Genomic DNA, 14,260 nt, shown 5'->3' with positions numbered 1-14,260 from the left:
TATAGCTAAGGTTCCTTGCAACAGAGTGGTTAAAGTCCGTAATTTGGCCTTTACGAAGTAGTCAAGCTTTTAATAGGTCAAGGAATTTGAGCTGGCAGAAAAAAGGGACCCTACAAATACCCAGGTACTGTGGATACTGGTCAATTAGTCCAAGATTAGATTACATCTTAAAACCTGAGCTAAAATCAATCCTTGAGCTTCTGGTTCACTTTTGTTGGGTACCCTCCTGGATGACTCTAAAATTAGCACGGTTCCACACTCAACTGTACAGTGGTCAAAGTTTATGGGTGCAGAAAACCCATGGAGACCACTAAAACATCGTCCCATCAACAAGGAGCAGTGCCCAGGATCTTCCTCCTCTGTAACACATGGAGACAGTTGTCACATTATTCTGGCAACTAAGAAGAGGTTGGAGAAGACACCAGAGGCAAACCTCAGGACGTCCTAGGGGAATGTGGCCATGAAGGGAGCAATGAGATTCAAGCGTACAAGTTCATGAAGAAGGTACACAAGAATCCTATCGTCTACTCCTCAGCCCCTATCCTCAAAGGCAAGTACGAAAGCAAGGAAAGGTCAGTGTAATACAGAGGTACCTTACATATAGGTCTGTCTAGCATTCCTAATCCTGCAAAAGCCACCTTAAGTCTTCCAGGAAACAAAACCATCCGCTTGAGGGGAAAAAACCCTCAAATACAGCTGTAGCTGTAATTTACTCTGGTTTCTAGAAAGTTTTTGTTTTCCTTACGTATTTAAAATCATACCAAAAAAGAGGTTTTTTGGTCAAATATTAGAACAACACTGAACTGAACCTCACCTAACAACTAGTGTGAAGTTGTCAATCCATCTTGCATTAGCAAAAATGAAAATATGAACAAAAATAAGAAAATGAAACGAGAGAAAAATAGGTAAAACCAAGACAAAATTCAAATTTACTTTCAAAAATCTGATTTTATTTTCTGAATCAAAAAGAAGTGTATTCACGTTAAATGTAGAATGTTTAACTTTCCATTGATCTCTCAAAACACTTTCCAGATATTGTTAACAGTGCTTAGAACTGTGTAAAAAGTCAACATCCAATACCATGTTTTAAAGAAAAAAAGTTTAAATGTAGGACTTATTTCTAAGAAACCCTTCTTAAATGTCAAGGCATTGGCAATTCTAATTTAAAAAGACTTAATCATTATTGGAAATTTAAGTGACAATGGTTTTCAAGAGCTCAAAATCAGATCTCTTTTAAAACAGAAAAAATTTTAATTTCTGAGGGACTCCTACCTGGCAACTTCAATTACACATTTTATTTCCACTACCCCCCAAATTACTATATGCATTATTTTACCTTGGAATAGGAAAATTAGAAAATGGAATTTTAAAATTACACTATATATTTATATATATATATATAAATACACCATTTTAACTGTGATGTTTGCTAGCAGAAGGATGAAAGGAAAACCAAATTCTATATTCAAGGGACAAATAATAAATGCTCTTTCATTGTTCTAAGAGTCCATTCTATTCCTTGTTGTTTTCTACCCCCATAGATTAAAATCATGACCAAAGGCCAAGGTTAATCCATATACTGGAAATGAACAGCTGGTAAGAACTGGTCCTACATTTGTGTCCTTTAACTAGTCCAGGACTCAAAGGCTAGGGGGATTTATAAGAACATGATTTAGGAATACTTTAGAATTCCAAAATGACTGACACCCATGTCCCTCAAACCTAGTACATGTTATTCACAGGCTATTCATGTGTACTGAAGCATGTCCAGCATGCAGGCAAACTTCTTTCACTTGTTTCAAATTGAGGTAAAACAGACAAAAAATACTTAATATTAACAGAAGCTGCATAATTAAAACTAACCTCCTTTTGCTGCTCATTTCATATAAATTGATTTTTAAGTTTTCTCACAAAAAAGAGACTCTTTCTAAAGCCAATAATTTCTCCAATTTCAGTCACCTAAAAATTAAGCTTCTTTGTTCAAAGCCATTATTAGTAAAGAATATTTTGAAATGAAGGAAAACATTTTTTTTCCTCAGTATCTGCATTTTGTACTTAGCGTGATACAATTTATTACTTTATTTTTCAAATTTAGAAAGAATTCAAGTCTGAGTACTATTTGATATTTTTTCAGACACAAAGCAATACCGGCGGGAATCATAAATACGATTTTCTGACAGATGGGAAAATCTGCTAACATTTACAAAATATCAACAACTCTTCTTTCAAGCATAAGATGACTGAGACTTATTAGTTATGATTACTTTTTCAGTAAAAATACAAATTTAAATCTTGATTTTTTTTTTTTTTGGCCAACATTTTAAGTAGTCAAATTTTACTCCAGTTCCAGGTCTCAAATTAAAATAATAAAAAAGAAACTAATGAAAATTACCCAACTGGCAACAAGTCCCGTATTTCAATGTTATTTTTAATCCAACAATTATAACCTACTGCCAGTAATTATTCATATGTATCTACCTATTCTTATTAAAGAAGCGCTGGTCAGTTATATAAAAGAATAACTGCAAGAATGGTAGTTGGCACTGGATTACCTTAATGCTTCTGGTATAAAAACAAGCACTCTTAAGCACTTTTTTCATCTGTAATTTGAATTTCCAAAAGCATTTTTAAGTTGTTAATTTTCCATTGATTCTAGGGAGTTTACTCCCAGCTAACATGGTTGATTTAAAAACAAAACAAAACAAATAAATCCCTAAGCCACATGGTAATGGAATATTACACTTGCTTTTTATATCACGGAAACAGTTCCAGGCAGACCAAAAGTAGAAGAAAACCTGCCAAATCAAAGTACTGTAAATAAATTTCATCTTACATACCTCCGAGCAGAAAAGCTCAAAAATCAAAAAGTTAAAATCAAAAGGCCACTCCCCACCCCCACACAAAAACCCACCCAAAACACTTTAATTCTGAGCCTAACGTTTCCCTAAAATGTTAATTCCAGAAGCTTTAAGGTACTTCAACTGTGCAGTAACTGTTGAAAGCACCACACCACAGAGGAAATGCTGTAAAGGGGTCAGCAGCTGCCCACCCGTCCCTCACCACCCCCACCCCAGTAATACGTAAAAGCTCCTGTAAAGGTTTTCTTATGCTAATAAAGGCGTACCACCTAGTGTGCTAAAAACTACAACAGGCAGCATTAGAGCAGTAAAGTGAAAAGAGGAAGCCAAGGGGAGTGATCTAAATGCCTACTTAGAAGAAACAAAGCAGCAGACAGGACCCTTTGCCCTCTCTCTCATCATGTTTGTAGGGAAGTGGTTGAATTAAACAGATTTACCCACATTAACAAAAATTTAACAAAGCTTCCCCAAGACACCAGCAGAAAACCTGACCTTTCCAGTCAAAGGGCACAGAGAGGACTCTTCCATGTCCTGGAGTTGAATGAGTTCAAAGATTGGCAATAAAGGAAAAAAGAAAGCATTAGGGGTGTGATGCGAACAAGCTCTGGAGTTAGTTTATCGAACAGTCACACCAAGTTTCTCCAGCACACGAACACCCTTTTCTTGGTATTCTTGTCGAGTCATCCAGAAGTTGTCTTTGTCTTTCATGATATCTGCTAGAACTGCACCACCCAGGAACACCATATGCTTTCTGCGTGGTGGGTCTTCGATGCGGATCTTAAATTTCTAAAGGAGAAAGACGAGATTGTAAAATGTCACAAGTGCATCATCATGCTTTCTGCTTTATGGAAATGACTTTTTCATGTATTCTCCTGTTGAATTCTCACAAGTCCTGTGAAGTAAGTAGGATGGCATGATTTGTTATCTGAAGTAGAGACATTTTTGGTAATTTGCCCAAAGCTCACAGTGAGATCACACATCCATCCCAGTGTGCTTAGAACAGTCCTGATTTACACCTGTTGCCCCATCACTCTCAAAATTGTCCTGATTTGAACAATAAATTCCACGATAAACCTACTGAGAGCCCAAGTACCACAGTCCTGATTGTGGCAGGTTTTCCCACCTACTGGGGATGACCACATGAGCAAATCACTTAGCCAGATGTCAAGTCAAGAGTTTGGGTAAGAGGACTTCCATGGTTTCTTCAAGGTCTAATGCCTCTATGATTGCAGTCCCATGTAAGAGTAAGATTGAAATTCTTTTCTTATAAGCAAAGCTTTCTATTGTCTCAAATTCAAAAAATGAAATGTTCTCAAAATAAACAAGACCAAATATGGTCAAATAAACCATGGGGATGCTGGAAAAAATGAACACAGTTACCAAAATTAAAGACAAGTGGGGTAAGTTTTATATTCTGTAGCCACTATTGATTATCTAATAAAAGACACACCTCAACCTGTGTGAAGTCCATGCCTGAAAGAAAAACCTTAAAATGTCATTGTTTAATTTACTGTGACACACCCTGCAAAAAGACTCAAAGTAACTATGTCATTTTAGATTGTCTTCACGTCACATAACCGAACCGTAGGATCAGATATAAACACCAGTTGACTTACTTAAAAAAATGGGCCCGGCTTTGTTGCAATCGAACTTTATTTATAAAATAGCCAGTACGATACCAGCCTGGGGTCTGGCCTCCCGGGCTCCAAGGGAGGCCCGGCTAGCCCCTCAAGACACTGCCGCCCCTGCAGCTGTCCGCCGGCTGCTGTCGCGCTCACTCTGGCCCATTCGGTAACACCGACTCCTCTTCTCCCCTGCGGCTCTCCCTCCCTGCTCCCGACAACTCCCAAGTGAAACTCATTCTGTCAGACCATTCCACTCACCACCCCTCTTGCCAAGTCACCTACAGGAGCCCCAGATGATTTCTTCCCACGCCTGCTCTTACTGAGCCCGTGTGGGCTCTCCCCATTGCTTCCTGGTGGTACCTTCGTGACGTCGTCCTTCTCTCCCTCTCACACTCATGTGGCACACTGACTCGCATGACCAGCTCTCTACTTTGCAGCTGCCCTCAAGCAACTGAACAAGACAGGTGAGCAACTCCACGTCTTGGCTTAACTGCATCACGTCCTTCACTTGAGCCCCTTAGTGCAGCCCAGCAAGCCCGTGACACGCTGTCTTCTCTCTTCTACTCTTCAAGACCACCATTTCATACCTCCACCATTTCATAAACCTCCATCATCTCCTCCCTCCCTCCGAGCTTGCTACCTCATCCTTCCACAACCTTTCTTCCTCCCTCCCCCACACCAGACTTAGTGATCCATTAAAAACAAGTCAGATCCTATCACTTCGCTGCTCAAAACCCTCCCAGAGCTTTCTATTTCACTAGGGGTAAAGCTAAACCCTTTGCAGTGGCTGAAGACCTGCATCCGACCACCTTTCTGACCTCAACGCTCAGGCCTCTCTTTTACTCGCTCTGCTCCAGCCACACCTGCACGCTGACAACCCAGGGTTTTTTTTGTTTTTCTTTTTTTAAGATTTATTTATTTGACAGACAGAGGGAGAGAGCACGCGCTCACAAGCAGAGAGAGAAGCAGGCAGAGGCAGAGGGAGAAGCAGACCCTCTGCTGAGCAGGGAGCCCGATGTGGGACTTGATCCCCAGACCCTGGGATCATGACCTGAGCCGAAGGCAGACGCTTAACTGACTGAGCTACCCAGGCGCTCCAACCCAAGGCTTTTGTACTTGCCATTCCTGCCTGGAAGATTCTCCCCATAGATGGTTACGTGGCTCACCGGCTCACTCTATTCAGGTCTTTGCTCAGAATTCATCTCCTCAGAGTCCTTCCACGACCACACTACATGAAGGAGCATGCCATCTCCCCAGTCACTACCACTTTCTAGCCCCTCACCTTACCTTTTCTTCAGAGTGCTTATTACTACTGACACACTCACAGACTAAAAGTGGGGACTTGGTTTTTATTTACTACTGTTTTGTTTGTTCTAGCACCTAGACAAGTATTTGGCACCTAGAAGCAGGTCAAGAAATATTTGCTAAATAAGGAAATAATCACCTGAGACTAACTTTAAATTCTATGTATAACTAAAAAAAATCAGACAAATAAGCAAAGTACTTAGACAACATGGCTCCTTTTGAGTCTTTTAATTTTTTTTTTAAAGATTTTATTTATTTATTTGACAGAGAGAGCCACAGCGAGAGAGGGAACACAAGCAGGGGGAGTGGGAGAGGGAGAAGCCGGCTTCCCGCGGAGCAGGGAGCCCGATGTGGGGCTTGATCCCAGGACCCCGGGATCATGACATGAGCCGAAGGCAGACGCTTAATGACTGAGCCACCCAGGCGCCCCGAGTCTTTTAATTTATTTAATGTATGTGAGTCCATATTTGATTTAATTTTCACAATTTAGTCACAGATGAAAGATGTGACATTAGTATCTCTGATATACAGATAGTTCTCTGTAATACGTAATCTCATTATCTACAACAGCCAATCAAAGTTGTTGGGACAAAGCTCAGAGATTAACTCAGAATTAAATGACTCCTGGCTGAGTGCACGGTATATATAATGTCCTTCACACACATATAGTGTTGGTTGAAAAAAAAAATCAATGCCAAATAACCATCAACTATTACATACTAGTTTATAAATTACTTTCTATTCTACACATTGACAACTACCAATTAAAGTTTATTTCAAGAGCTAGGATAGCTGATGAGGATGCAATGTATTTGATACATTAGGTTTTACAATCTGATTAGGAAAATAAGACATACGCAAGAAATAGTCAGAAAAATAACCCAGAATCAGAAATATGAGACAGTCCAAGAGTAGCAATGAAGGCTGATTACATATCCAAAAAGTAAGCTAAAAAGAACCCAAAAACCCCAAAGAGGCATTTCTCTCTCTATAGTACAGTAGTCCCCCCTTATCTGTGGTTTTGCTTTTTGTGGTTTCAGTTACCCATGGTCTGGAAGCAGATGATCCTCATTCTGACATCACTACATCATAAGACCTACTTAACTCACGTCACTTCATCTCATCACGTAGGTATTTCATCCTCACATCATCATAAGAGTGAGTACAGTACAATAAGACATTTTAAGAGAGACCACATTCATATAACTTTTATTCCAGTACATTGTTCTGTCCTATTTTATTGTTGTTGTTGTTAATCTCTTACTGTGCTTAATTTATGAATTAAACTTTATCATAGGTGTTCCTGTACAGGAAAAAACACGGTATACATGGGATTCAGTATTATCTGCGGTGTAGGCATCCCCTGGGGGCCTTCGAACGTATCCCCCACAGAAAAGGGTGGTGGGGAGGGAACACTATATGGCAGGTTCTTCCCATGCCCTTAGAAGCATCTCGACTCCAGGCTGCCTGTTACAGAGGAACCAGAACATTTGGCCCTGGACCTCACTGCCTCCAGCCACTGGATACAGAGGTGACCAGGCAGTACAACCATTGTGAAACAGAGCTTACCTCGAACCATTTACCTCTTGCCACCTTTTCAAGGCTGCATGTGACTTCATTAATAATTTGTTTGGGAAGACTTCTTGCTCCCTCTGGTGGCTGTCAAGATTCACAAGCTACTTTACAGGGTTTTAAAAGCATGTTAACAGTTGCATTATTGGTACTTACAGAAAGTTTTTCCACATCTCCCTTTAAAACTCGTTCTAAGTAAAGCTGTTTAAGTTCTCGTTCCAACCGTGATGGCAACCCAGGGTACATAGTAGACCCTCCAGAAAGCACGATGTGCTTATAGAATTCAGATCTAGAAGGACACAAAAGGTATTCATTTGGGGTTGCAGATGAGAAAAACAGTCTTACAGAGTTCCTTTTATATCTAGCAGCCTCAAGGGATTGCTGGGAGATTTAAATAAAATCCAACATGGAAATTGTAGGGCTGAATGTTTGTTACTAATGCTGTTATTAGATAACAAACCCTCTCTACATGCAAAATACTTACAATTTTAATGAGAATACTTCTAAAGCACATGACACACTTTCTTGCAAATATTGAGACTTTCTAAAAAATGATTTTATATTTTTTTATTGAGAGAGAGAGAGAGAGCAAGCGGGGGGCGGGAGCAGAAGGAGAGGGACAAGTAGACTCTGCACTGAGCTCGGAGCCTGACGTGGGGCTCATTCTCATGACCCTGAGATCACTACCTGAGCCGAAATCAGAGGAGTCAGACACCCAACTGACTGAGCCACCCAGGCGCCCCTGTAATTGAACATTTATAAATGACCAGAGTTTACATTACAAACTTCCACTATTTGGACTGTGTCATCACAGTGCTTCCCCAGAGTTTACTACAATTAACCATTTTCTATTACGATTTCAGTTCTTGCTTTTCAATTTTTCCATTTGCCTTTTGTAGTTTTCCCTTTTGTTCCTTTGCCTTGGGACTAGCTGCTATTATTTTACATGACATTGACGTGTTTCCTGGTAACAGCAGTCCTCTCTTTCTTCCTCAAATATGCTACCGGTTATGATACCAGATAATCAAATCTAAAATAACTGCATATGTAGTAAAAGTAATATAACTAAGTGAGGGTCTGAGGAACTCTTCTCCTAGTAAAGTTCAGAAGCTGAGTCACATCTGTTTTGGCTTCATTCAAACTGGTTTCCAATGGCTCAGGCTATTATCATCCCAGCTCATGGAAGTGTGGAGTTTTTATATCTACTCGCAGAAGTATGCACATGAGTGTAGCATATGCAGCTGAGACATGGCTACATGTGGTACGTACCCACTAGCATTTACATGTACCCTTCCAACATGCAGAACACACAAAGGGTGAGCTGTGTGACTTCCCGATGCCAGCTCTGTCGTAAGGGTACTGAACCGGACTCCAGTGCTTCGGGAATGCCAAAACTTGAATCACCACCAATAGGCACACACTTTTAAATGCAATTTTACTATTAATGATCATTAAGTCAAGGGACAAAAGCATCTACCCAATCCTACTATGAGAATTTACTCCCTACTTTGAGAAGTTTAGATTCTTGATCATCTTACATTAAGTTTATAGCCTGTTGTAAGCCAACTGCTATTTTTATTACTTTCCATTATTATCCTGCTCCTCAGCCATCCCACAAAAATTAGTTTGGTGGTTATTTAATTCAGGGTTAAACAGACAAGTAAGCAAACACTTGCTTTTTACAAAATGCTTCTGAGTGAATTCCTCCATAACCTGAGTGTACAGGAGGGCTTTTCAACTATGACTCAAACTCTAGATGCAATAAAAGGTTATAAACTTATTTAATAACTAAGTAAACACAAATTTTTGTATAGTCAAAGAACGCCATAAGCAAGAGACAAATGGATAATCAGGAGAACTATCTGCAGTAGATTATCACAGAGCTATAATATAAAAAGAACTTTTAAAAAACTTGAGGGGGAAAATTACAAAAATTCTACAGAAGAAGCAAAAGCCACAAACAGATAATTCACCAGAAAAAGAGAAAAACAGCCCTAAACATAGAAAAACATGTTCAACTTCACTCTTAAGTAAAATACAAATTAAAACTACATTGAGATAATCATTTCACTCACCAGACTGGCATAAAAGTTAAAAAGTTGCCAAACTGTGACCAAGCTGTGGGGACATAGGTGCCCTCATCTATTACTGGTGGGAAGGAGAAGGGTCCCAACCTCCAGAGGGGAACTGAGCAGTAACAAAACTACATGCATTTATATACCCTTTGACCCAACAATTCCCTCTAGAAATTTTTTCAAAATATACATGCCCAAGAGTACAAAAATATAGTGTGCACAAGGTTATTAATTGCAACATTATTTGTCTGCAAAAATATTGGAATCTACCTAAATAACCAAGATTCACCTAATAAACCATGATATGTATACACTGGAAAAAAGGAGGACAATCCCTAGGAAGTGGTACAGGATTGTTCAGGATAATATTAAGTGAAAGAAGTGCAAAAAAGCATTTATACTAAGCTACCTTTTGTGTAAGAACAAGTAAGAACTACAGAAAGGATAAACCTGAAACTAATGAGATCATTTACCTACAAGGGGGAGGAGGACTAGGGTGGAGAACAAGGGGCTGGGAGAGTAATACTTCAAAGTATGCTTTTTATGTAGTTTTGAGTAGATGGTAATGTTTTACCTACAAAATTAAAGATAAGCCAGGACTATCCTGTGCCACAAAACAGAATGTGCCCAAAGAGATAACAGCATGTCAAAGGACACAGAGGTGTGTTTGAAGGGGCTCCCCTGGCCAAATCAGGAACAATTTGAGCATCAAAATAAATAAAGACAGTAATAAATTATAATCACTGGACAAAATCATGAGTCCACACTGATAACAAACAAAACAAGGAAGAGCACTTCCTTATGCTGGAATGCCAATTAATAACTATAGAAGGAATGACAGAATTAGAAAATCACCTTTTTGCAACCACAATAAAAATGGATTTAGGCAAGAATCATCAATAGATACTAAAAGGGGTGGAGGGCAGAGTTTAATGAGGAACAGGAGGTCAACACAGTCTCAAAGTATTTTCCCACAAATCACTTATAAACTAAGAAAGGAAAAATACAAAAACCAAACAGGAAACTTCATTAAGAGCTTAATCCTAACATCACCAACAAGAAACAAACAGATCTCATCTCTGGATGGGACACCATGAGAAGGACACATCACTTAAGTAGTATTCCAGCCCCAAATGCATAACCTGAATCTAATCATGAGAAAATTATTCAAACTCAAGTTGAGAAAAATTCTCTAAGATAACTGGCTTGTTCTCTAAAAAGATGTTGCTGTCATGAAAGACTAAAGAATTGTTAATAGATAAAAGCTAAGAGACATGACAACTACATACGCTGTGTGACCTCAGACTTGATAATCTCCTGGGGAAAAGAAAAACTGTATAAAGGACAGTATTGGGACAGTAGATGAAACTGAAAAATGGACGGCAGATAAGAGCAGATCAGTAATCAATCTCCTGAGCTCAATAATCGCACTGTGGCTATATAAGAGAATACCTCTGTTCTCAGGAAATACAAAGCAAATATTGCGTAAAAGAGGACTTATGTGTTCACCATGCTCTCAAATGGCTCAAGAAAAGAGAGAGGGAGAATGACAGAATAAACTTGCAAAACGTTAAACTTAGTAGAATGCAAAACTGAGTAAAGAGTATACATGAGTTCTCTGTATTATTCTTGAAATTTTTAAGTTTTGAATTATAAAAAAAAATTTAAGATGGTTTCTGAGATACAATGATATATATTCAACATCCAGTGCCACCCTCAAAAAATTCGTTTGCCTTATCTGTTCAAAACCATGAGTGAGGTAATAGACAACTTGGTCATTTTAATTATACATACTCCATCTATTGTTAAATAACTTTGAAACCATCATTTATGATGTACCTGGTATCAATGTCCGCTGCCTGGATTGTGTTAAAAAGCAATTCAGCAACACCTACTCCCTCAACATTGATCAAATGAGGCTGAAATAAAGCTTCTGGTGCTTCAAATCTCTCTCCCCCAACTTTGATAATGCGGCCATCTGGGAGCTAGGAACCAAGAATAACCAGGTATTAGTCAGCAAAACATTAAAAAAAATTCCCAGTGTTCTCTAGAACACTGGTACTTTAAACACATCTGTTCAATAATCAAAATCATCATCAGCAACACGTTTCTCCTAAAATAAATTTTTGAAAAGGAAAAAAAAAGTAAAATACGTTTAGATAGTTGTTATTATCATGCTGTTTTGTTTTTAAACGCAGAACATGCCATCATGCCATGCTCCAACACATCAGGAATTTCTTGGAAAAATCACCAATGCATGAGTGCGTTATGTTCCATCGCTATGTGCAGCTAAGCATAAAAAGGAAGCATTAATAAACCACTGCATTTGGATTACTGCTGGTGTCAATGCTGCTTCTCTATTTTAACACATTTGTGATTTATTTTATGGATATTTTTACCATGTAGCATAGACACATTCAGTTAAAATTTTTAAATAATTTCTTTTACCAAATAATTACACTGTGAAACTTTGCTATTTTGCCATCAAAACACTTTATATCATGTGTAAAACTTCTGTCAAATCATTTAATCCAAAAAATGTTTTATGATCAAAAAAGTTTAAGAAACACTGATCTATCAAAAACTAATGATGTAATGTATGGTGATTAACATAACAATAACAAAATTTTTAAAAAAAGAAACATGGATCTAAATTACTTTTTTTTAAGACTACTTTTTATTAAGCAATTCTATTGTATCCTACTTACTAGACCCTATTAAAATTTTTTTTTAAAGATTTTAAGTAATCTCTATACCCAAAGTGGGGCTCGAACTCACAACCCATCACAAGACCAAGAGTCACATGCTCTACAGACTGAGCCAGCCAGGCTCCCCTCTAGACCCTAATGAATTTTAAATAATGGATAAATAAAATTTTAACTTAAGATTTTTTTTTTTTAAGACAGAGAGAAAGAGAGAGACCCATGCACACACACGTGGGGGAGGGGGGGTGGGGAGAGGGAGAGGGAGAGAATCTTGACCAAGCCTCCATGCCCAGCACGCAGCCCAACACAGGGCTTGATGCGTGGCTCAATCTCACGGCCATGAGATCATGACCCGAGCTGAAATCAAGAGTCGAATGCTTAACCTACTGAGCCACTTTTCTTCATGCAGAAAACTCTTAAGTTACATCATGTTTATATTTAATTAAATGAGAAATGTTAAGTAAAAACTCCCTCTACTTATTTTTTAATTTTAATTTTTTGAAGTAGGCTCTATGCCCAACATGGGGTTTGAACTCATGACCCCGAGATTAAGAGTTGGATGCTCCACCGACTGAGCCAGCTAGGCGCCCCCCAAAACACTCCCCCCCCCTTTTTTTTTTTTTTACAGATTTCCTTTATTTGAGAGAAGGAGAGAGAGAGAGTGCGCATACGAGCGGGAGGGAGGGGCAGAGGGAGAGGGAGAAATGGACGCCCCGCTGAGCTGGGAGCCCAACTTGGGGCTTGATCCTAGGACCCTGAGATAATGACCTGAGCTGAAGGCAGATGCTTAACTGAGCCACCCAGATGCCCCACCCTCTCTTACAACCACCTCACAACTCATTGGACTGACCTAAATTATAAGCATGCTTGTGTATATAAAAAAAAAAAAAAAAAAAGCATGCTTGTGTATGCTGGCATTTGACCCATTTCCATAGGAGATACCAGAATTAGTTTCACATTAACATTTCTAACAGTATATTTATAATAATATGATTACTGTAATAGTATTTGGATTCCAAAAAGTGACTTTCCAGTATGACAAAGTACCACAAAGCAAGTTTTTTTTTAAAACATTTACTCCATGTTTACAGATAGGAGCAAAGGCAAGCACATTTTTCAAATTGATACAATTTGTAAATTGTATCAAATTAAAAACAAACAAAAAACCCCCAAGGATACAGATTCAAACATTTACCCTTAAAAAAATAAAAACCCATCAGGTGAGTTTAAAACCACATGAAATCACCCAAAATATCTGGAAAAACTTTACACAGTACACAGTTATTGGCAAAACCTCTGCAGCTCATACTTCAGCCTCTCTGACGGTGTGGTTTCTTTCCACACTCTGGCTGCTGGTTAGCATGGGGCCACCCAGCCTAGGAGCTACCCACCTCTAGACCCTACCTGGTTATGACTGTAGGACTCTCATTTTTTTGTACCAAATCTCATCCTATCCTTTGTCGGCCCTTATCCCTCTTCATTTACTCATTAGTTTCATCAGTCTACTGTTTTTTATTTGTTGTGCAGCTGACCCTATAACAACGTGGGTTTAAACTGCACAGGTCCATCGACACATGGATTTTTTTCAATAAATATAGTACAGTACTGTAAATGTATTTTCTCCTCCTTATGATTTTCTTAGTAACATTTTCTTTTCTTCCTACCTTTGTTGTAAGAACATGGTATATAATATATATAATACATATAACATACAAAATATCTGTCAGTCAACTGTTTATGTTACTGGCAAGGCAATGACAGTAGGCTATTAGTAGTTAAGTTTTGAGGGAGTCAAAAGTTATGCACTGCATAGGGGGTCAGCGCCCCAAGGGTCATCTGTATATATTTTTGTAACCCACCTCAAATTCTTTGAGAAAGGAGGGGAGAAATTAAATAAAACATGTCTTATATTTCTAGTTCCCTCATCTTTTGTCTCATGCCATTTTCTTACAAATAAGTCAGGTAGATGAAAAACTACAAATCTAGAGGAACTATCAAAAAAGCTTCAGAAAAGAATCCCCAGGGCAAATCTGGAGATTAAGTTGCTTGTCAATTATTTGGATCAGTACTGCTTAAAAATAAAACAATATAATTTATAAAAATGAACAATTTTTTTTTTT

At 38.5% G+C, this 14,260-nt stretch overlaps 1 protein-coding gene across 1 annotated transcript in view; it reads right to left on the bottom strand.

Moving 5' to 3' along the window:
• Positions 1-928: 928 nt before the first annotated feature.
• Positions 929-14,260, bottom strand: part of ACTR2 (actin related protein 2) — a 37,581-nt gene continuing 24,249 nt past the window's right edge. The window contains exons 7-9 of the mRNA XM_081833609.1: positions 11,275-11,420; positions 7,517-7,649; positions 929-3,644 (exon numbers count right to left, since the gene is read on the bottom strand). Of these exons, the coding sequence (XP_081689735.1) occupies positions 3,474-3,644; positions 7,517-7,649; positions 11,275-11,420 (450 nt within the window). The 3' untranslated portion in view covers positions 929-3,473. The remainder of the gene's footprint in view (positions 3,645-7,516; positions 7,650-11,274; positions 11,421-14,260) is intronic.

This window comes from Leptonychotes weddellii, chromosome 10 (genome assembly GCF_054177405.1).
Source record: "Leptonychotes weddellii isolate Sample4059 chromosome 10, ASM5417740v2, whole genome shotgun sequence".
NCBI lineage: Eukaryota > Metazoa > Chordata > Mammalia > Carnivora > Phocidae > Leptonychotes > Leptonychotes weddellii.
The sequence above is the reverse complement of the archived record's forward strand: the minus strand, read 5'-3'. Positions and strand labels throughout refer to the sequence as shown.